The sequence below is a fragment of the Ylistrum balloti genome, unplaced genomic scaffold (genome assembly GCF_031769215.1).
Source record: "Ylistrum balloti isolate Yb309-2 unplaced genomic scaffold, AGI_CSIRO_Ybal_v1 Utg369772, whole genome shotgun sequence".
Classification (NCBI taxonomy): domain Eukaryota; kingdom Metazoa; phylum Mollusca; class Bivalvia; order Pectinida; family Pectinidae; genus Ylistrum; species Ylistrum balloti.
The window spans coordinates 3,435,946-3,459,425 of NW_026781965.1; the positions used below are offsets into that span (position 1 = coordinate 3,435,946).

The 23,480-nt window shown below is 34.4% G+C and overlaps 2 protein-coding genes across 5 annotated transcripts in view; one reads left to right on the plus strand and one right to left on the minus strand.

Annotated features, from left to right (window-relative positions):
• LOC132543914 (caspase recruitment domain-containing protein 11-like) overlaps positions 1-5,942 on the plus strand; it is a 45,365-nt gene extending 39,423 nt beyond the window's left edge. Inside the window, exons 17-20 of one of the 2 annotated variants that reach the window (XM_060207465.1) lie at positions 312-485; positions 1,883-1,950; positions 2,137-2,169; positions 4,984-5,942. In XM_060207465.1, the coding sequence (XP_060063448.1) occupies positions 312-485; positions 1,883-1,950; positions 2,137-2,169; positions 4,984-5,240 (532 nt within the window). In that variant the 3' untranslated portion in view covers positions 5,241-5,942. The remainder of the gene's footprint in view (positions 1-311; positions 486-1,882; positions 1,951-2,136; positions 2,170-4,983) is intronic. The other variant, XM_060207466.1, reaches the window with a different exon arrangement.
• Positions 5,943-9,194: 3,252 nt separating this feature from the next.
• On the minus strand, positions 9,195-23,344 carry LOC132543884 (RNA polymerase I-specific transcription initiation factor RRN3-like). Of its 3 annotated transcripts, none has more exons than XM_060207420.1 (16): positions 23,218-23,344; positions 20,921-21,026; positions 20,449-20,505; positions 19,905-19,994; positions 18,351-18,480; positions 17,998-18,127; positions 16,142-16,310; positions 15,471-15,542; positions 14,791-14,956; positions 14,117-14,247; positions 13,243-13,373; positions 12,875-13,050; positions 12,609-12,717; positions 12,128-12,256; positions 11,111-11,183; positions 9,195-10,445 (listed from the first exon to the last, which is right to left on the minus strand). In XM_060207420.1, the coding sequence occupies exons 2-16, from the start codon at positions 20,975-20,977 to the stop codon at positions 10,290-10,292; spliced, it is 1,776 nt and encodes a 591-aa protein (XP_060063403.1). In that variant the 5' UTR covers positions 20,978-21,026; positions 23,218-23,344; the 3' UTR covers positions 9,195-10,289. The 3 variants fall into 3 exon arrangements, with proteins under 3 accessions (XP_060063403.1, XP_060063401.1, XP_060063404.1); XM_060207418.1 differs by having other exon boundaries at positions 23,134-23,344; XM_060207421.1 differs by having other exon boundaries at positions 23,279-23,334.
• Between the last annotated feature and the right edge of the window lie 136 nt (positions 23,345-23,480).

Consider the following 23,480-nt stretch of genomic DNA (forward strand, 5'->3'; position numbering starts at 1 on the left):
ATTTTGTTTAGTTATACTTGGAGCTTAATTTGTGTTTGTTTATAGGTCCTGACGACACATTAGAGAATTACATGTAATTCTAATTGTTACAAAATTTGATTGCAAATATATGAAAATGATGTAGATACAAAAATGTATAAATGGAAGAGTTTAGTTTCAAGGCAGAAGTACTCAAATGTACACGTACAGCTTGAATAGGAGATGGATCCAAAAAAATGACTTGAAGCTGTCAATTAAGTCAGTCTTTGTTGAGTGATAGGAGTAGTCACATTCCTTGTTTGATCTGATGTTGGATTCATTATGTATTACAGGGCAAATTTTGTTTGGGAAGAAGACAGCAATCGTCCCAGTATACAAAATGGAGACATTTTTTGTGTTTGCTCAACAAGGAAGGACAAGGAAGATAACTATTGGAAAGCATTTCGGTTTGACAAGGGGAGTAATTCCTGGAGCAAAGACCCTGTATTTTTACCCAATGTTTCTGAGTAAGTGAATCAGCATTTTGGTTTTATGTGTTGAATGTTCTGTTGAGACAAAAACAAGAGAAAAGCAAGTAAATGAAATTGACATCTAGGGAGAATGTATACTTAGTTTATCGAAAATAAATAATACTTAAAACAACTGGACCTGGCATTTAATCACTACAATGTAACCATATAATGATACAAGACAATGTTACCTAACAAAGACATCGGTATATATAGATACATACCACAGACATCGGTATATATAGATACATAACAAAGACATCGGTATATATAGATACATACCACAGACATCGGTATATATAGATACATACCACAGACATCAGTATATATAGATACATACCACAGACATCAGTATATATAGATACATACCACAGACATCGGTATATATAGATACATACCACAGATATCAATATATATAGATACATACCACAGACATCGGTATATATAGATACATACCAGAGACATCGGTATATATAGATACATACATCGGTATATATAGATACATACCACAGACATCAGTATTTAAAGATACATACCACAGACATCAGTATATATAGATACATACCACAGACATCAGTATTTATAGATACATACCACAGATATCTGTATATATAGATACATACCACAGACATCAGTATTTATAGATACATACCACAGACATCAGTATACCGGTATATAGATACATACCACAGACATCAGAATTTATAGATACATACCACAGAAATCAGTATATATAGATACATATCACAGACATCAGTATATATAAATACATACCACAGACATCAGTATATATAGATACATACCACAGACATCAGTATTTATAGATACATACCACAGAAATCAGTATATATAGATACATACCACAGACATCAGTATATATAAATACATACCACAGACATCAGTATATATAGATACATACCACAGACATCGGTATATATAGATACATACCACAGACATCGGTATATATAGATACATACCACAGACATCAGTATTCATAGATACATACCACAGATATCTGTATATATAGATACATACCACAGACATCAGTATTTATAGATACGTACCACAGACATCAGTATATATAGATACATACCACAGACATCAGTATATATAGATACATACCACAGACATCAGTATACTGGTATATAGATACATACCACAGACATCAGTATTTATAGATACATACCACAGAAATCAGTATATATAGATACATACCACAGACATCAGTATATATAGATACATACCACAGACATCAGTATTTATAGATACATACCACAGAAATCAGTATATATAGATACATACCACAGACATCAGTATATATAAATACATACCACAGACATCGGTATATATAGATACTAAGATTGAAGTCTTTGGTTATAATCTAATTTATAAAGGGTGTTGAAGCTGAAACGGGGAGGAGTTGTTACTGGTAGACAACGTGGCCGACAACAAGCATTCCGTCGTAAGTATCCTATATATATATAGGTAATATTACTACTGAAAGTGTGATGGTTTATGTCTGTGATATATTAGTGTATTGATTTCATGTAACTATAGAGTCGGTATTATCAACTTTTTATGTAACAATTTGTAAGTAAGTAAAGATTTGAACAACAACAGTCACATATTTTTATTTACTTTATTGCAGATCGACCCTACTCAAGAGTGTTGCCAACAGGATGTAAGCATTATTAAATCTACCAAAATGTGTGGTTGTAAAGCTTTTAGTTAATAATTATATCCCCCAAACAAAGTCTGATACAACAACTAGAGTTAACAACTGGATAAAATGGCTGTCTTACAGGGACAACTGATACAGTGAAATTCAAGTATTGTTAGATTTTTAGCCCACCATCTAATAGATGGTGGGTTATTCAAATCGCCCTGCGTCCGTGGTCCATCGTCCGTCCGTCCGTCTAGGCGGCTAGGCTTCCGTCCGTCATCCGTCCGTAAACAATTCTTGTTACCGCTATTTCTGGAAAAGTACTGGATGGATCTTTCTCAAATTTCATATGCAGGTTCCCTTTGGTCCCTAGTTTTGCATTGTACATTTTGAATGATTCGAATTGAAGATGGCCGACAGGTGGCCATCTTGGATTTTGGAAGTAAAAGTTTGTTACCGCTATTTCTGAGAAAGTACTGGATGGATCTTTCTCAAATTTCATATGCAGTTTCCCCTTGGTCCCTAGTTGTGCATTGTACCTTTTTTGGACTGTTTCGAATTCAAGATGACCGACAGGCAGCCATCTTGGATTTTGGATATAAAAGTTTGTTACTGCTATTTCTTGGAAAGTACTGGATGGATCTTTCTCAAATTTCATATGCAGTTTCCCCTTAGTCCCTAGTTGTGCATTGTACCTTTTTTGGACTGATTCAAATTCAAGATGGCCAACAGGTGGCCATCTTGGATTTTGGATGTAAAAGTTTGTTACCGCTTTTTCTTGGAAAGTACTGGATGGATCTTTCTCAAATTTCATATGCAGTTTCCCCTTAGTCCCTAGTTGTGCATTGTACCTTTTTTGGACTGATTCAAATTCAAGATGGCCAACAGGTGGCCATCTTGGATTTTGGATGTAAAAGTTTGTTACCGCTTTTTCTTGGAAAGTACTGGATGGATCTTTCTCAAATTTCATATGCAGGTTCCCCTTGGTCCCTAGTTGTGCATTATACCTTTTTGGACATCCGAAATCAAGATGGCTGACAGGCAGCCATCTTGGATGTCGACAGTAATACAGCACAAGCATATTGTCCATTATCCACCTGTAACTGACTGCTGTCTAATAATACTTTGGGATCTTTTTCAAATGATATTTGCTAATAGGTGCTTAATAAAAATATCTTGTGCCATCATTGAGTACATTCAATGAAGACCAGTTCATGAACATTTACAACACCTGTAACAAACAAAAAAAATTAAACAAATCTTCAAGACCTGAAAACAGATCCTCAAATGGTGGGCGCCAAGATCCCTCTGGGATCTCTTGTTTATCATGATTTGTATCAATTTTAATTAGATAATATGTACATTAAATATAAATACAGGGGTGTTTGGGGGACATATGTTACAATCAGTACATTTATAACCTTGATCTTATATATTTACTGTAACAAATGACAAGTGAAGTGCGACCTTGACACAGTTGTGACTGTATCTAATTGTAGCACTTGTTGTCACAATGAAAACAACAAAAACCAGGTGTGTTCTTCTCACTTTAATTCAAGAATGAATACAGTGACTTGGAGCCTGTAATATAGCAGACATAATGTGTTATTTCTGTTATAAGGCACAAAAGAGGTAAAATAACACTGAATATAAAACCGAATGTTGTGTGGTACTTACCAGGGGAAGGGTGACGTGGAGGCTGTGCCGGCCAGGTACGGAGTGACAGGTCGCAGACAGGTGACAGGTGACAGTGAATAACCACACATGCACAGCTCACTTACTTTCACTCCAGACTCTCACAGAGTGAGCTTATTTCGTGTGTGCTGATGGCATTGTAAAACAGTTACATGTACTTAGATACAGTAAAGTGAAGTTTGACTTTGAATCCTGGCATTGATAATGTAATGACTGAGTCTGCTGTAGTGTGACCTTGACCCTGTGGCGACTGTAACCAGTGTAAAGTGAAGTGTGACCTTGACCTTGAATTTCCTATCTAGTGACTGTGACTTGATGAGTTAGTTTATCACAACAATGTCATGACTTTAACAAGTGACTTGTGAATAGTGACATTGACCAAATAATGACTTACTAATGACTAGAGACGAAAAAATTTTGAGAATAAAGAAAGGAAATAACTAGTGGAGGGTAGAGGGAAAGGGAAGTATTAGAGTTGAGGGGAATGGGTATGTTAGAGAAGAACAAAGGGACTGTTTTAGGAGGGAAAGTTATAGAGGAGAAATGTTGCTTAAGAGGAGATCAGTGGAAAAGTATGAGAGGGAAAGAGAAGTATTAGAGGCGAGAGGACTGGATGTGTTAGAGAAGAAGGACTGCATTTTAGAATGGAAAGTTGTAAAGGGCTAGAGAGACATTTTAGAGCTAGTAAAGGGTAAATGTTGGAGAAGAAGGGCAGGAAAGTGTTGAGAAGGAGGAGTGATATTTGAGGAGAGGATAAAGGAAATGTTGAAGGATATGGATGGGAAGTGATAGAGGGTAAGAAGAAGTAATAGAGAAGAGGAGAAGGAAATGTGAGGGGAAGAGGATGTTACAGACAGAGAGGGGAGATTTTAGAAGAGGAATTTCGAGGAAATTAGAGAGAATGTATCAGAGAAAATGGAAGGGAAAATGTTAAGGGAGGAAGAGAAATGTTAGTGGGAGTTGATAGAAAGTATTAAAGGATTCGAGAGGAAAATGTAAGGGGAGAAGAATGTTAGAGGGGGATTAGATGGAAGGCAAAGAATGAGGGAAAACTTGGATTATATCATGCAGACAAGTGTTATTTACATGTGTTTAATTGAATCTTTGATTGCAATCCTCGACATATTTATGTTGTAGCAGCCAACACAGACTACAGTATGGATAACGAAGTTGTCTCCCCTTCTGTACCTCTCCCGTGGGACACCAAGTTCAAAGATAAGATACACTGGCACAAGGAGAGCCGGCTAGATGCAATGGAGGTGGAGAAGTACCGCCACCTGCTGGGCTATAGTTCGGAGATGTCATTTACCTCAAACAGTATTGACATGTACAGTGACACTTCCAACATATGCAACTCTATTTCCGTAACAAATGAAGAATGTCAATCCCTGTAGGAGGCGGATAGCACTTTTCATTGACCAGATGTTTGCTGAAACTTAATGATACGGTAGAAAAGCGTTGATGTTTTAATGAGACAGATATATTAAAGAAAGGAGGTAGATATTGCAATAGCAATGTTACTGTAAATCATTATGATCCTTACAAAGGGTTTAACATGTTAGATAAGTCATGCGTTTTCTGAATAAGAAATATTTCATGTTTTCTAGTTAGTTTCCAGGCCACCATTGTGACAAGTAATATATGTGTTATTAATGAAGTGCTCTTGTTGAATTTTTATTATGTTAATTAAGACTAACATTCCTTCTCTGGTGTACAGATTAATCAAACAATTGTGAGCACCCAGATCACTACAGGATCTCTTGTCATAACAACTTGTTAGTCCGTTTATCTGACTGCTGGAACTGATCTGAAGAAATCCCCTTAGACTTAAATGAAGCTTTACACGTAATTACATCTGAACATGTGTACATTCTTTCATTCTGATCCTTTTTTTATTGAGTTATGTCCCCTTGTTTAAAAACCTATCATTACTATTGTTTTTTTTTCACAGATTGTTGTTATTGTTACATAACCAGGCTTTTTGGCATGACAGGCAGTATTATTATGTATGAAGCATTTATATGATTTTTTTTTTATCTATTCTTATTTTTTTTTCATTTCTGAAACCTGATTGGATGAATATATAAAAAATTCAGATGTACCAAATTAAGTTTAGAATTCTACAATAAGATTGTAAGCTCTAAAATTTCTGAAATAGAATGTGATTCAAATATTCCTGTCTAATTTCACAAGGACATATTGGAAAATAATGATCAGTAACACTGTTCCATTGGTTAGATCACTGACAGAAATCAGTTTCTGTGTTAATACCTAAAGCATTGAAAGAACTACCAGGAGAATGGTAAAACATTCCAGACGATGTATCTTACATCATGGTAAAACATTCCAGACGATGTATCTTACATCGTGGTAAAACATTCCAGACGATGTATCTTACATCGTGGTAAAACATTCCAGACGATGTATCTTACATCATGGTAAAACATTCCAGACGATGTATCTTACATCGTGGTAAAACATTCCAGACGATGTATCTTACATCGTGGTAAAACATTCCAGACGATGTATCTTACATCATGGTAAAACATTCCAGACGATGTATCTTACATCATGGTAAAACATTCCAGACACTGTATCTTACATCATGGTAAAACATTCCAGACTATGTATCTTACATCATGGTAAAACATTCCAGACGATGTATCTTACATCATGGTAAAACATTCCAGACTATGTATCTTACATCATGGTTAAACATTCCAGACGATGTATCTTACATTTCATTAAAACAGTTCACACAATTTATTCAGTATCCAAACTCAGGTTTCAAATTTTCATGACAGACGAGTTAGATTCTATTAGAAATGTGTCTTAAACCTTTACCTGTTGATCATTATTTTTAGAAATTGATATTTTACCTTGCGTTACAGTATTGAGAACAAAACATTTTTGCTAATATATCATTCTGCTTCGCTGCTTTACCATTGAAACCATTGCCAATGAAATTTTGACATTGTATTAGATGACGCAAGTAAAAATTAACAAAGAAATCGTGGCATGTCCATTATGGTCACTTCAACCTCATGAACAAGCTCTAATTATATATTATCACAGAGTATAATAATAAAAATGTGTTTGCTCAAACAATGTCTGTGACATGTCCAGAAATCCAGAACAGCAGGTCATTATCAGCCATTAGAGTCTGTTAAATCTGTATTTATCATGTTATGTTTGATTGCTAAAGTTCAGAATAGCAACTTCATTTGCTGGTCTAATTCTGGATATTGCAGTTGTTGAAATCCATACATGTTTATGTACAGTGTATCAATATGTATACAAAGAGTTAGAAATATCAGTATGCTTTTATAAAACTTAGTGATGACATTGTCGGTTATCAAACCTTACATAATGATGCTTTTTCATGTAAATTCTATCAAAGATTTATATTGTTTGAAACAGGGTTACTTTATTATCTATTTTTTTGTCAGATTTTCTATATTACATTGTGTATTCTTTACAAGATTGTTGACATTTCCTTTTATACAGTTTTTATTTTGTGTATCAAATGCTTTTTTACTCGGTTGTACTGTGAATTTCTCACCTGTACAAAGTTTAAATGATCTACAGTTAATTTTGAAAAATTTAACTAAATTTTCACCAGCTTAACTGGAGAATGTTTTCTTGGATGTACAGAGTGTTTAATTCAAATTCATAATGATGCATTTTAATTTGTCTTCCAGAATGTACTTCATTTGTTCCCTTTTAACAGTTCACAGAAATATATACCAAATGGAAATATATGCTGCGTCGTGCAAACATTGATTCAATGCAACTGAAGTGTATTGATTTGTGAATTGAGACAGAATGTGATTAAATGTAATCATTTGTTTCCTTTTTGCGAGTGTGTGGCACAGTGTCAAATCAACAGCTTTGGAATTAAAGTTTGCCATTGTAAACCTTACTGATTTATTAAAGTATTTTTTGAAGAATGTTGTTCTTGTATTTGTTTTTACCAACTTTACCTTCATCTTTATCAAGACTAGGATTTATGATGTCATATCATAACATGTAAATGGTCAGAATTCCATTACCAAATGTAATGAAGTTTCAACTCTTAATTACCGTGATTAAACCAGTTGATGTTTGTTAGCCCACACATACTCCTGATGTACAGAGAAATGTGTTTTGGTGATTGGGCCTTAGTGCTTTAAATGCTTTCATTCCTGTGCTCTTGTTGACTCTTAATGTTCAAAAGCCTTTCATAAATTTAGGCTCAGTTATGACAAATATTGGATGTATATAGGTGCCATGTAATTAACAAAACAGTAATGATCCCAATGTGAAATCATTCAAGTGTAGAGAGAAATGGTCTGGAATCGAGGAAAAGGCACGATAACTTTGACACGAGATTGCTTATAAACGGAGTACCATCAGCTCATGAAAAGGGTCTTGTGAATAAAGAATATCTTATATGTATGTTTATGTTAAGAATTGTTATTACTTCCTTTCTGAAAGAGCAAGTGGGATGATGATATGTCGTATGCACAGTTCTAATTGTCTCAAGTTTTTAAGTGAACTTAAACCCTTCAAATCTCATGCTGCAGTTTGATTTACACATAGAAATGCCCTTGTTCAACAAAAGAACGGCAAGCCATATACTGATCTGTATTATACACCTTTATGTACTAATGAAAAAGTCTCATTCAATTTCAGTGCTACAAGTTTCCTCATTTAGGACTCAACATTAAAGAGGAAATACATTCTGATTTTTGTCACTTTTCAAAAGGCAACCGAGAAAGGATTTCCTCAGGAACCTGAACTCGGGAACTATCAAGGTAATGGGGTGTCTCTGTGCAAAGAAGGAAAGCACAAACATTCATTGCATTAACTATAGAAATTAGATCAATCTGACAGTATTTTTTAATCTGAACTTGTTTCGATAGATATGGTTTAACAACAAAGAATTATGTACTTTCTTTGAAAATAATCAATCTTATTTATTTTACAAAAATTGCAAAACAAGCTGTCAACTCATATCAACCACTCTTGATGGCTCTGATGGAACACATGAAAGGTATGAATGTGCAAGGAAAATGGAGTAACTTGGGAAAACCTACCTGGGTGGGACAGGTGACTGCATACCTTTTCATGTCCAATTTTGGAATCAAACGCTGGTCACCTTGGTGAAAGGCAAGTGTGTCACCCAACCATCTTGTATTTAGCGAAATGGCCATTTATAATTCTAAACTCATTAATCACAACTGATTCCATTGTGATACATCTGATGCCAAACACAACATACTATATTTATCTGGCATCATGCCAAGGGGGACAACTTATTGCTTCAACCTTAAACTTAGCTCAAAAAACAATAAACCATCGTTACAATCAGTACAGAAATAATTATTTATTTCATAAAAAAAAAAAATAGAATTGTTTGTTAACAGAAATATGCTGCAATGTCATTTCTGCAAATTATTAAGGGGTTACCTTCCTAATATCAGGATAAAAAATCACAAAGATATATATTTTCAGAAATAAATTTAAAATAATTTTGGGTGAAGAGTGGCATTCTATGCAAACATCTTGCCCTAAAAACTTTAATAAATAACAATTTTGCTAGTCAGCTAGAACACTGAGGGTACAAATAACGGATCATCTCCTAACATTATCATTACCTCCCCTTCATTATAATCACTGATAGTCACTCCCCGGGAAAAAAAAAAAAAAAAGCATTACTGGTCATCTAGAACACTAGGTACAAATAATGGATCATCTCCTAACATTATCATTACCTCCCCTTCATTATAATCACTGACAGTCACTCCCCGGGAAAAAAAAAATAGCATTACTGGTCATCTAGAACACTAGGTACAAATAACGGATCATCTCCTAACATTATCATTACCTCCCCTTCATTATAATCACTGACAGTCACTCCCCGGGAAAAAAAAAAATAGCATTACTGGTCATCTAGAACACTAGGTACAAATAATGGATCATCTCCTAACATTACCTTTACCTCCCCTTCATTATAATCACTGACAGTCACTCCCTGGGATAAAAAAAATAGCATTACTGGTCATCTAGAACACTAGGTACAAATAATGGATTAAGATATCTCTTTATATCATCACCCACTCCCCTTCACTACACTCACTGAAGCCTCAAACTTAAAATCTCGACACCCCTCACCCTTCCCAGACCAATAGAGCATCCCATTCATCAAAGTCACTTTCAATCAATCACTTTCCATGCTATTCATCAAACTCACTTTCAATCAATCACTTCCTACCAATCAACCCCATGATATTCATCATAGGCATTGGCCATTCCAATCACCTCCATGCTATCCGTCAAACTCAACAGCTGTTCCAATCACTGCCTCTGATCCTTCGCACTCAATAGCTGATCCCATCACCTGTCTAAATAATCAGCTTCAGATTAAGTCTTCGTCTTATTACACACAACGTAGTTATTCATCATCCTTCCATGCTCTGTGGCCAGTCCTGTGTTTGTTTAAATCCTGGGGAAACACTATATGCCATAAAGTCTGCGGAAGCTTTCCCTGCTGACAACACCGGGATAGAGTTTTTTGCAGACACAATATCGTCTGTTATAAAGTCGTCCTCTTCATCCTGTGTGTAAAATATAACAGATGTCGGAAATAAAAATACCCATCATAAACAGTTGGTGGATTGTTAATTATCACTCTCTAAAGATAAAGATAATTGTTGATTGTCATTTCTCTAAATTGAAAAAGGTTCATTCAAAAACCCAAGTCTTTACAGATACAGATACAGTTCTGGAAAGAATTACCGGTAATCTTGAAACTTCATTATCATATAACGGACATTTCTATGTCACTCAAAGTAAAGACTTCATGAGTTCTATTTCAGTAAAACATCTGCCTAACCCTTTGACTCCAGGTCTTGTTAAGGAGTAGTACCAACCGTATAATTTAATTTATAATTTGCAAAGAAGTAATAGGTAAAAACGTTTAAGATACCCTACAGATGTGATTTATTATGAAGTTCCAGGGTAGTGTCTTGTTCTTTTAACTGGAACAGTCGTAAGTAAATTAGATCTGTCAGATATACATAGATTTTTTAATTTTATTTTTTCTAACAGCATCTAATTTTCACTATTTTCATTATATACTAACATGGCAAGGTTTACATGGTTGGTGAAAATACAACAAGACTAAAATTACATATTCGGGTTTCAACATCAAATTGCCATACTTGTGCATGACGTAATACACCTGATATTGCATGACGTAATACACCTGATATTTACTTACTTCTGAGTCGTTATCCTCCTGTACAACATTGCCTTGATATTCCCTGTAATGAGGCTCGATGAACTTTCTTGACCTGTCAAAAAAGGGTACAAGCTCACGTTTCACATAGTATTTACACATTATTTTTAAAATGATGAACAATTTTTGATTACTTAATCTTGAAAAATTTTAATATGCAGACAAATATTGTGAAACAAGCATTACCTGTATGGTTAATTTTGGGTTCAAGATGGTTTGTTTTACCTGTGGTGAATAAAGCATAAAGGCTAGAGTTGATATATCTGTATGGTGAATTTAAAGTTTAGAAAGGGAATAATTTACCTGTGATGATACACTGTTTAGGGTGATGTTGATTTACCTGTGGTTATACACTGTTTAGGGTGATGTTGATTTACCTGTGGTTATACACTGTTTAGGGTGAGGTTGATTTACCTGTGGTGATACACTGTTTAGGGTGAGGTTGATTTACCTGTGGTGATACACTGTTTAGGGTGAGGTTGATTTACCTGTGGTGATACACTGTTTAGGGTGATGTTGATTTACCTGTGGTTATACACTGTTTAGGGTGAGGTTGATTTACCTGTGGTGAAACACTGTTTAGGGTGAGGTTGATTTACCTGTGGTGATACACTGTTTAGGGTGAGGTTGATTTACCTGTGTTGATACACTGTTTAGGGTGAGGTTGATTTACCTGTGGTGATACACTGTTTAGGGTGAGGTTGATTTACCTGTGGTGACATACTGTTTAGTGTGAGATTGATTTACCTGTGGTGACATACTGTTTAGGTAGAGATTGATTTACCAGTGGTGATACACTGTTTAGGGTGGGGTTGATTTACCTGTGGTGACACTGTTTAGGGTGAGGTTGATTTACCTGTGGTGATACACGGTTTAGGGTGGGGTTGATTTACCTGTGGTGATACACTGTTTAGGGTGAGGTTGATTTACCTGTGGTTGGGTTGACACACTTATGTAGTGAATATAGGAGTTAAGGTACAGGTACTGAGGTTGACTTACCGATGTAGTATGTAAGGATCAAAGGGAAATGCGTCATTCAATAGGTCTCCTGTTCCTCCAGATGATGATGGCAGGAAACAACGATTATTTTTCTCTATAATTGTATCACAGAAAGCTAACTGATGTGTTCTGAAAATACACAAAGAATTCATAAGATCTCTGTGAGATTATCCAACATCTGTAATGATTCAGATCCCACAATAAAAAGTGTTCCTCCATAAAGAATTCACCATCTAACCAATACAATCTACCACTCCTGTGCAATGTAGAAAAAATCTTATCAATATTATAACTGAATATTTGTTAATCAATTAAGACTTGACAATCTTTTAAACAAATTGAGTACTCACCTCGTTACAGAGGCAAATGACTTTACAATAACGGGCAGACACACTCGCAGAAAAAATGTAATCAATATTATAACTGAATATTTGTTAATCAATTAAGACTTGACAATCTTTAAAACAAATTGAGTACTCACCTCGTTACAGAGGCAAATGACTTTACAATAACGGGCAGACACACTCGCAGTGGATTGAGGCGACTTGTCACAATTCTCTGAAAATTTAAGCCTTCTGCCCATTTGTATCCTGTTCAGATAAAAGACACAAATACATAGTTAGAAAAAGGTGCTGACAAAAACAGATGGAGGAAATGAACATGACTTTTTTTCTACATACTGATTGAACATCATTTAACTTTATGTTACGATCAACTGTTACACCACATTTCTCAGAATGTACTCACCTTTTTTCATTTCAAATAGCTCTTTACTTCTGAACACAAACACATAGAAAATAGTCTGACAAACAGAATAGAAAGGTCCGTGGTGGCAGACATCAGCATGTACACAGTCCATGTTCACCTGGTCTAAGTACTTGTGTACCCAGTCACACATCAACCCTAGACAGGCTGTCACAGTACTGAAAATATTCAACAGTCACATGTTTTGAATGCATGTAACTTAATACATTTCCTTCTTCAATTATTTAATGACAGTATATAATTTATAATAAGGAATAATATTCATGGACAAAATTGAAAGAAACATCAATTCTATTGAAATAAAAAAATATCAGATAAATAAGGCGTCAACAGAGAGAGATTTTCAATACCTGATAGGTACAAAAAGTCCTCGAGACAACAGGCTTCCTATGTAGGATACACTAGCCTGGCGATATACACCCTGTGTGTTAGGGTCCTGCACTTTCTTCCACAGGAAATCCAAAAACCCTTCACAGATTGGCTAAAATCAATTGAAAAAAATCATTTGATCCCAAATTTTAAAATGAAAATCAACTAAAGGTGACAAGATCTGCATACAAGTTATTTCTCCTACTGAGTATATATAAAGAGTGATTTTTATTCACAAAACCTCGGATACAGGTTGTGCTGTACATATACTTTATAAACAGGGTTAATATCAATTTTCCTTGATTTCTTGTAATTTGCATCCCTCCTGTTAATGGCCTTCAGACTCTGATATCTCATTTCTACTGCAGAAGTTATCAGTGTTAAGGTAGCTCACAAATGATTTACAGATATAAATCAAGGTGTTATAGTCCATCCCAGTACATTTAAAGGTGAACGTAAATTAACAGCTGATCAATCTTCCACAAACAGTTAAAATTATTTACGTCACAGATGTGTGATTTGACATAAATAGAAGCATGATACTTTCATGTATTCCCTTTTCCAATTATTCTGTCTTTTTATCTTTTGTATTAAAATAAAATATCTAAGTTCAATAACAGCTCAAATTTGATACTCATAATTAAATAAACAATCAGGACATGGATAAGATGCTATTTTGTGAGAGTGTTTAAAAAGTAAAAAGGATACTGGGTACAACATCCAGTGTAATTGTTTTGGGACATATTCTCAATCAGTCAAACTAAACTGATGGCACCAATTTATCCAACCAGTCTATCAAACAATGTCATGTTTGGTAAATTCCCTCAAGGTGTTCTCTCCAGTACATGTACTGACCTGCTTTATAGCACACAGAGAAAACATGATAAACTGGACATGACAAGAGGCATGGGTAGGTAGAATGAGACGGTCAAACACCAGAAGAAGTTCCCGGTACAGCGTCTTGGCAGCTTCCCACTTCAACTGACCTATCAATGAACATGTTGGGTAATAATATAAGCAGCAAATATTGGAACTTTCTATATAAATGTATGAGAGAAGATCACTGTGTTCATGTGTAGACTTGCCCTTATTAAAGTATGTATTGAGTAAGTGTTGATCCAATTGATAGAAATATTATGAAAATATTATGGAACATGAGAAGAGTCAACCTCATGAAAGTATTATGGAATTGTGTGTAGACCTATCCTTTTGAAAGTTTTACAGAGTATGTGTAGATTTAACAAAAAGGAAAGTATTACAGAATATGTAGAGACCTATCCTGATGAAAGGTTTACAGAGTGTGTGTAGACTTACCCTCATGAAAGTATTACAGAATATGTAAAGACCTACCAGCATATAAGTGCTATGGAGTGTGTGTAGATTTACCCTCATTAAAGTATTACAGAATATGTAGAGACCTACCAGCATATAAGTATTATGGAGTGTGTGTAGACTTACCCTCATTAAAGTATTACAGAATATGTAGAGACCTACTGCATATAAGTATTAAGGAGTGTGTGTAGACTTACCCTCATGGAAACATATCTGTTGTATGTATTTAAGCACCAGATCCATCATTACATCGAGACGTTCAGCCTCCTTGTGATTCATGGGCTTAGCTGTTTCTTTTTCAAAGTACCCACTGCGATATCCAGCATCTGGTGATAACACTTCCTGAGTTGTACAAGGTTCATCCTTAAAACACAAAATGTTTGAGAAAATTCTCAACTACATTCATACTCTTTGAGAAACACTAGATAGTTTAAGTAAAACAACCCCACCCAATACCTACTTTAACAGATATAAAGCTAAATGTAAAATAAACAAGAACTGAAGAAAGCTGTTCATGTATATCACAAAATGTTACTAAAGTAGACAATACTGTCTCCAGCTGTTTCAATAGGCACATATGAAGGTGGATCACTTTTGAACTTCTAGTAATAGAGTGATAGATAGAAACATGAAATATAATGATGTATAACAAAATCTAAATTAAATGTCTTGACTCTCTATGTACATCTAAATTGCTTTTTGGTTATTCAGGTAAGGAACCGTTGTTTTATACCTTTAATACCAGTCAACGGTCAAAACTCTTTCCCCTCGATGTTGGTCCCAACACCTATGGAAAATGTTATTGACTGATAAGGTATGAAACAAAAGAATAATATCAATTTTATGGACAAAATTTTTCACTTGTCTCAAAGGTTACCATATCAAATATTATGTTATCCTCTTCTCCAGTTTCTTCTGCTTCTGCAATCTCATGTTTAGGGGAGCGTACCTACAGGAAGACATGATGAAACATCATACACAGTTAACTAAAACAAAGGTTATGATTTATGTATATAGATGTGTGACTGTGTATAATTATTTCTGTGTAAGATCCAATTATTGGTTCAAGTAGTCACTGAGTGAAATAATTCCCACAAAATTATTATCAAATATAATTCTACAGTTAGAATGCTGATTTGAAACTAATATGGAATTAAATACTGTGGTACATTTCAATTTACTAAATATGTTTTATAAGGGAAAGAGGAGCATGAATCTTTGTGACAATAGCCCTGAACAACACCATGAACAGAATAAATAAAATACATAACAAGCAAAAATTCAGTATACAGGATAGTGTCATGTAACTGTGCCAAAAGGTTTTTCAAATAAACAGATTCCTAATAAAATAAAAAATAAAAAGTCAATTTCAAGTTAGATTAAAAACTGTGTCAGTTTTATATAGACTACATATAAAAGTTACCAAAAGTAAATGTGATTTTTGCTTCATCTTTGTTTAATCTCTCTGTCATGTCTGTTAGCAAAATTTGTCAGTTTGTCTAGCATCAAAAACATCATAGGTAGAGTTCCAATACTCTTGATACCCACATCCAATTTCAGCATGCGGTCAACGATGAGTTCTAGTATGGCTGGTCTCTGTTTGGGCATGTAATGAGTGATCTGAAGGAGATTCTTGACATAGCACTCCTGTAGATACGTGTCCTTTGTCATGTAAGGGAAGTAATCACTAAGGAGAGGCATCAATACTGTTGGGCTCCTAAAACAAAATATTAAATCTGTAATCACCTTACAACTATACATACTGTGGACTCGAGAGCAAAATATGACGAGTGTATTGGTCATATGTGAATGAGTGGTGGGTGTATCAGTCATATGTGGATGTATGGTGGGTGTATCAGTCATATGTGGATGTGTGGTGGGAGTATCAGTCATATGTGAATGAGTGGTGGGTGTATCAGTCATATGTGGATGTGTGGTGGGTGTATCAGTCATATGTGGATGTGTGGTGGGTGTATCAGTCATATGTGGATGTGTGGTGGGTGTATCAGTCATATGTGAATGAGTGGTGGGTGTATAAGTCATATGTTGATATTTGTATCAGTAATATGTGGATGTGTGGTGGGTGTATCAGTCATGTGTGGATGTGTGTATCAGTCATATGTGGATGTGTGGTGGGTGTGTCAGTCATATGTTGATATTTGGTTGGTGTATGGGTCAAATGTTGATGTGTGATGGGTGTATGATCATATGTCCATGTGTAGTCGGTATATGGGTCAGTTGTTGATGTGCTGGGTGTATGGGTCATATGTTGATGTGTGTTAGGTATATGGGTCATATGTCAATGTGCTGGGTGTATGGGTCATATGTTGATGTGTGTTAGGTGTATGGGTCAATTGTTAATGTGCTGGGTGTATGGGTCATATGGTGATGTGTGTTAGGTGTATGGGTCAATTGTTGATGTGCCAGGTGTATGGGTCATATTTTGATGTGTGTTGGGCGTATTGGTCATATACTTGGCCCAAAATGTTAGGGATCACATTTTGAAGATAAATTTATTTACACCTAAAGGCAAATACTTTTGGAACATGAAATACAAGAGTGAAGTCAAAAAATAAGAAAACAATTTTGATCCACTTTAAATTAATTGAATAACTCTCTAAAACAAAAGTATCAATAGCGCTGAAATTTAAAAATGCTTCAGTGGGTTCAGCAGCACTTTCAATACTCCACTGGCCTCAATAATGACACAACGTCAGCTTGGCATGATGTGAATCAGGCAATGTACAGCCATTTGTGAAATTTACGGCCATTCTTGACAAAGAGAATCAGCAAGCTCCAGTCAGTTGACAGGAAGTCACAGACAATCAATAATGCATAGCTGTAACATGTCCAAAGCATGCTCAATCAGGTCAAGGTCGGGTTAAAGACTAGGTCACTCCATATGATTGACAGTTTGATTTTAACCCCGTGTAACATGATGTCTTGCTGCAATTCATTGTGTATACATTGGTGATGAAACAGTGGTCAAGGAGTGTCAAGCTTAATTTATTTTAATGGCAGAGAAAATCACATAAATTAATGATCCTTAAATTTTTGTGTCCAGTGTATGTTGATGTTGGGTGTATCAGTCATATGTGGATGTGTGGTGGGTGTATCAGTCATATGTGGTTGTGTGGTGGGTGTATCAGTCATATGTGGATGTGTGGTGGGTGTATCAGTCATATGTGGATGTGTGGTGGGTGTATCAGTCATTTGTGGATGTGTGGTGGGTGTATCAGTCATATGTGGATGTGTGGTGGGTGTATCAGTCATATGTGGATGTGTGGTGGGTGTATCAGTCATATGTGGATGTTGTGGTGGGTGTATCAGTCATATGTGGATGTGTGGTGGGTGTATCATTTTTCATCACATAAGACCCGATTCATGATTGAACATTGACTTACATTGGTACAATGTTAGATATGGCTTTTATCACCAAATGGACATTGATGAAGCTTTTCTCGTGGTCCTGAAGTTGCTGACTGTCTATTACCACATTATCTGTGGAGGAATTCTTGGAATTCTCTGAAATTTCTAAGCAAATTGTTTCAAATTACTTCAAAACTTCACATTGAAAACATGTAGATACACAAATATTACAAAGTTCAAAAATTGCTTCTTACTATATTTCAAAATAGGTGGTTTATCTTGAATAACTGATTAAATATTTACAAGTAAATAAAAACAGGTTACTTTAGAGAGCAACTTTAATAGGAGCACTGTTTGGTGCTTTTCTTTGCTAAACTTTGCCTCTTACTTGGTAGAAAGTATTTGACAAGCATGCGTAGCCCTGCACGAAGATAATAAGTGTGTGCTGACACAAGATTGTGTAGAAGGGTCTGATATTCCAGGACCACATCTGGCTCCTTCCTCATCCAATCTACTTTCTGTAACAAAAAACATCACATAATCATAAACTTTTACTTAGGTAGATCCAAAAATATCAAAATGGTTAGAGTTTAAGGTAAGTAGGTTTAAATCACCACTGTGTTTGGTAAAGGTCTCTCTACCACAGTACAACTACTTGAAAGGCTTTTAAAGTGACAAAAGTAAAAAAAAAATACAAGATCTCTATCATGCTATTGGTGTACTTCTTAATGCAATTTGGCATTACATGTTTGAGACATAAACTAAGACAGCATATGGTCATTCAGATTTTGTTTGTTCTGATGTTCAGCATTGACCATAACTTAAATGAAAACTTCATGAAACTAGAACATCAACAGGCTAGCTGTTTATGTATATACAAGATGAACCACTTCTTAATGACTAGGAGGGCTGTATCGCCATTTGCCCACTTTTTAATGAAAACAGGGACAGAAGAATGTTGTTAAAAGGTTAAAGACAAAAAATACCTTTCTAGTGTTTACATAAGTATATTTTTAATATAGGCTGGTAGAATAAACAACAAGAGTAATAGTGAAACTGATAAATGCTCCCCGAAAATGACTTCATTGGAAACAAAATTTTACCAAAGGGCAATAACTTTGCAATTAAAAATCATGGGCCCAGGCTTTGCAACACTGCACCTTGCATTTGTATGCTTGATGTATATATCATGTTTTAATATCCTAGTTTAAAAGCAGGTAAAGTAATGTTCTGGACTTATGGACAAAGTGGTGACTATATGCTCCTAAGAAAAATTTCAGGAAGCATAACAAACAAATATGAATATTTTTTTTCCAACCTTATGAATGTACTAAAGTTTTCTGTAAAATACCAAACTAAATTCCATATACATTACACAAATTACCAAATTTATCTTAAAGAACCACTTCCTCAGTTTAAAAGTTTAGTGTTAAGTTTAGAGAGAGCTTATTTGTGAAACACTTTTAGCTTACTATCTTGAAATTGATCAAGTTGCAAATATGAAGAAGGAGGCATATTTGTGGCAGGGGCTTATCTGTGGATACATGTGGTAAATTGATGATATAATTGATTTTTGTTTATTTATATATAATGCACAATCTTTAAGATAGCATGAGGTAGACACTGCTGGTGGACTTAAAGTCCCTGAGGTTTGCCGTAATCTGCATTTGAACAGGGGCACATTTCAGAATATACAAATGTACTTGACACAGTTCTCACTGTCATCTGATATATGAAAACTACAAAATATATTTAATCACAGGGCTGCTGCTGATTTTCCTCAGTTGCCTCCTAAGATTCAAAATTTAGGCCCTTAGCATCACTGACATGTCCTAGATGGATGCTGTTTAAGTCATTGTTTGACTCTACTGTATCTGACTCTAAATTAGTAAAAGGTGCTATTCACTTGTGTGTCTTTTATACAATCTTAAGAAACCCTTACCAACAGAACTCCAACAAGAATTTCATTATCCTTATCCAGTAGAGTGATACAATCCCTCAGTGACTGAATGTACCCTTTAAGTTGTGCAGACTGAAATATACACAATTAAATGAGAGTTTGACTGGTGTCACATACATAAAGACTGGGTTTAATATAAGTAATACAGTAAAATCTATATTCAGATAAAGTCTGAAAACATCTTAAAATTATCATCAGAAAATTGTGTATTTTGTTCTTAATCTGTAACCATGGAACTATAGGCAAAGAAACACTTAGTTTTAATTGTGAAAATACATATGCCAATATAATCTCAGTATATGAAAACGAAACTTGAATTTAATGATGGTTGTCTAAACCTGGCTCAAAAACTTGACAATACTTAACTGATACCTGTAATTTATTACAGACTTAACTAAAAATTCCTTACATCAATAGTGAGTAACAAGACTATTTTATGTGACAAAGTAAAGCACTGAACAAAAGGTCAATATTTTAAGACAAGAAATCCATTAAGGTTCTAAAAATGGATGGATGCGTTACTTACCGCAATGTTGGGATCCCCCAATCTGCTTAAGAAAATATCATATTCGTGTCTGAAACCCTGAAACAAAATATTAAATGTTGCAGCTCGCAATATCTCTCTCAACATGCACATAAAGAAATGATAATCTTGGGACAAAATGAATATAGGTAAGTACACCGATTCTTCAATATCAACACTAATATTACCATTTCCTCATCTCATCTAATATTTAACCAAACTCATACATGAACTGTTAACATTGCATCTCTATAAACAGTTAGCCAACATTGACAGAAGAAGACAGTTCCATCATCCAGTAACAGCTATCTGGGTTTAATACCATTTCAGTAACACCATAGACTGAGAGATTCTGTGTGTACTGGTATTCAGTTGTAGATTAATCCAAATAACAGAAAAAAAAGTCTTGTAGGGAATTTGATGACTATCTAAATCCTGTCCTTGTTGTATCTATCACCAAATAATGTTTCCTCACCCTTTTGTGGTCCTTCAATATGTTTTCTAGTTGAGGTATCTGATGCTCAGAAGACATGTTTACTCACATCTAATTGAAATCAAGGTTAAAGCCAAAGCTTAAGCTACTGAAACAAAAAATTCAAATACAGTTAGATATTTGTTGGTTGCACGACATGGACACTTTTTTATATAACCATTGATATATAACATATGGACAATGGCATCTTTTCTGGAACGACCAACAGATTGACAAATATTTTTTTGATAAATTTGGGGCATATAGACAGTGTCTGTACATGAAGAAACAAATGTGTACAATATGTTTTTCCAATTACCTCCTTCATTATCCAACTTTATTTTAAATCATCTATTAACTTGCATTTAAAATAAACTGGCATACATGTGAACTGAATTACTTATTAACTACTTCCTAACATTTAATAAATCTGAAAAGTTATGCCTATTATACTTTCTAACATTTAATAAATCTGTTATGCCTATTATAAAACTGCAATTAGACAAATTGCCATTGCAATGGTCTTATATGGCTATTGAATTATATTCTTCACTAAATTTCTCAACAAAACTTCATGGGAATTCCCTTAAGTTGAAAATTGTTACGGTATATTCATATCACTGACTTACATAAGACAAGTAAATGTTGAAAATATTTGCATGTGTTCTTGTTTAAGGCAATTTTCCAAAGATTTGCATCAAAATTATTTTTCCTATTCATGGTGAGCTTCACAGTTTCTTTGCACTTCATATTTTAATGAGGACATGTACACTGTACAGTACTAGAAAGTCATCTGACAAAACATTCTTGTTTTATAAATCATATAATGACCAAACCAATCGTTAAATAGAAAAAAAGAAATAGACAGATCTGACCAAATGAACAATATGAAACAGCTGCTTTTTTAGACAATTTTTGACTTTACAAGTATGTTATGCATGAAATCATTTTATTACAATAATCATATAGGTTATTGCTCTAACTTTATAGGGAATTCTTTGATAACTTTGATTTCAAAATCACAGAGATTTCATTTGCACAAATGTACCACAGTTTGAGTAAAACAGTCAGTGACTGTAACTGTAGGTATTAATACATATGAAATCACTTTTTAATCCATGGATATTTCTGTTTTCAGAGATGTACATATTATTTTTGGAGTTTTTCTTTTATATGATAATAGTAAGAGTTGAGATATTTCATACCTGATCTTATGACCCCTAGATTTAATATTACTGATCAATGCCAATTTACTAGTTCATTAATTCCAAATAGAGAGCTGATGCAAATGTATGCAAACTTGTATTTATTTCAATCACAAAATTATAAATGATGTAGAGATGACTTTATCCATACATGGTAAAATTGAATATATCAGAAATAAGATTGGATAATCTTCCTTCTACAAACATTTTAGAAGCTATGCTCATTGTATTTGTGTAGGAATGATGTGATATTTATGCTTATTTTGAGTCGATAATTACTTATAGCCAATAATAGAAAAATAAAATAATGCTGTCAATTTTGTTTGCAAATTTTCTGGAAGATTAGAAAGTATTAAAATTATTCCAGATCCTCTGTCGCAGACTTCTTCGTTATTTACACCCAGTGCCATTAAGGGAAGGCAAACTCAAACCATGAATCGTGGTTATTTGAAATGTTAATTTGAAATACTTATTTATGTACATTTGAGTGGTTAATCTCAGACGAAAAATATGACATTGAATAGTTTTATAATGGTATTGTTTGTATTAGTATTTTTCATTCTTCCTGGTTATATATACTAATTTTTTTCTGTATATCACCCAAATGAAAAACATATAATGCATAAGTGGGCCCATTCTCCTGTAAAAAAAAATGCTGATTTTAAGTTCGAAAATCGGCCGTAAATCGCAAAATTCTGAAAATCAATTCAAAACAGATTTTAGTAAAATAATCTCTCAAATATTTTATATACAGTCATAAGTTATAACTAGTAAAGCTAAAACAAATCGATTTCAGGTCAGTTTTCCTCCATTTCGGTAATTCAGTCGGGCGATAGTCCGTCCGCGAGTCGGCAATTTCTAAAATAAGTAATAGAAATGTTTCTAAGTGGAATTAACCCACTAGTTTTGACAAGCAAACCAACATGTCATTAAAGAATACAATTCTAGGTCCATTTTCTTAAAATATGCTTGATACAAGTCTCAATTTCCTCCATTTCGGTAAATACCTACCCGTGCTTTAAGTTGTATTATTCATCAGATTATTCAACTCTGACTTGTACACGTATTTGTATATGTAACGTCATTTAGGTTTACCTCAAAAAGACTAAACTTCACCATATATATTACGTTTTCTGAAAATATTGTTGCGTTTTACCAGGGACGTATAATGGTTTCACATGGTATAAGACGAAACAAAACGTCGCCTGCAGAAAACATGTGGCTTTCAGCTTTCACAACACTTTGAAGGGAGAGAACTCTAATGGACCGGAAATGATAAAAGAAATATAAAAAGGAGAAATATAAGTCTTTTAAATAAAAGTTGATGGCCAAACTCAGCCATTTTTAATAAAATTTTC

What these genes read in the sequence shown, in the direction of transcription:
- LOC132543884 (XM_060207420.1), bottom strand. Translation starts at nt 20,977, where the DNA reads ATGTCTTCTGAGCATCAGATACCTCAACTAGAAAACATATTGAAGGAC. An exon ending in TGGGGGATCCCAACATTGCG is followed by an intron (nt 19,995 to 20,448) that starts GTAAGTAACGCA and finishes TGTATATTTCAG; the next exon opens with TCTGCACAACTTAAAGGGTA. An exon ending in CTCTGTGTGCTATAAAGCAG is followed by an intron (nt 13,374 to 14,116) that starts GTCAGTACATGT and finishes AATTGATTTTAG; the next exon opens with CCAATCTGTGAAGGGTTTTT.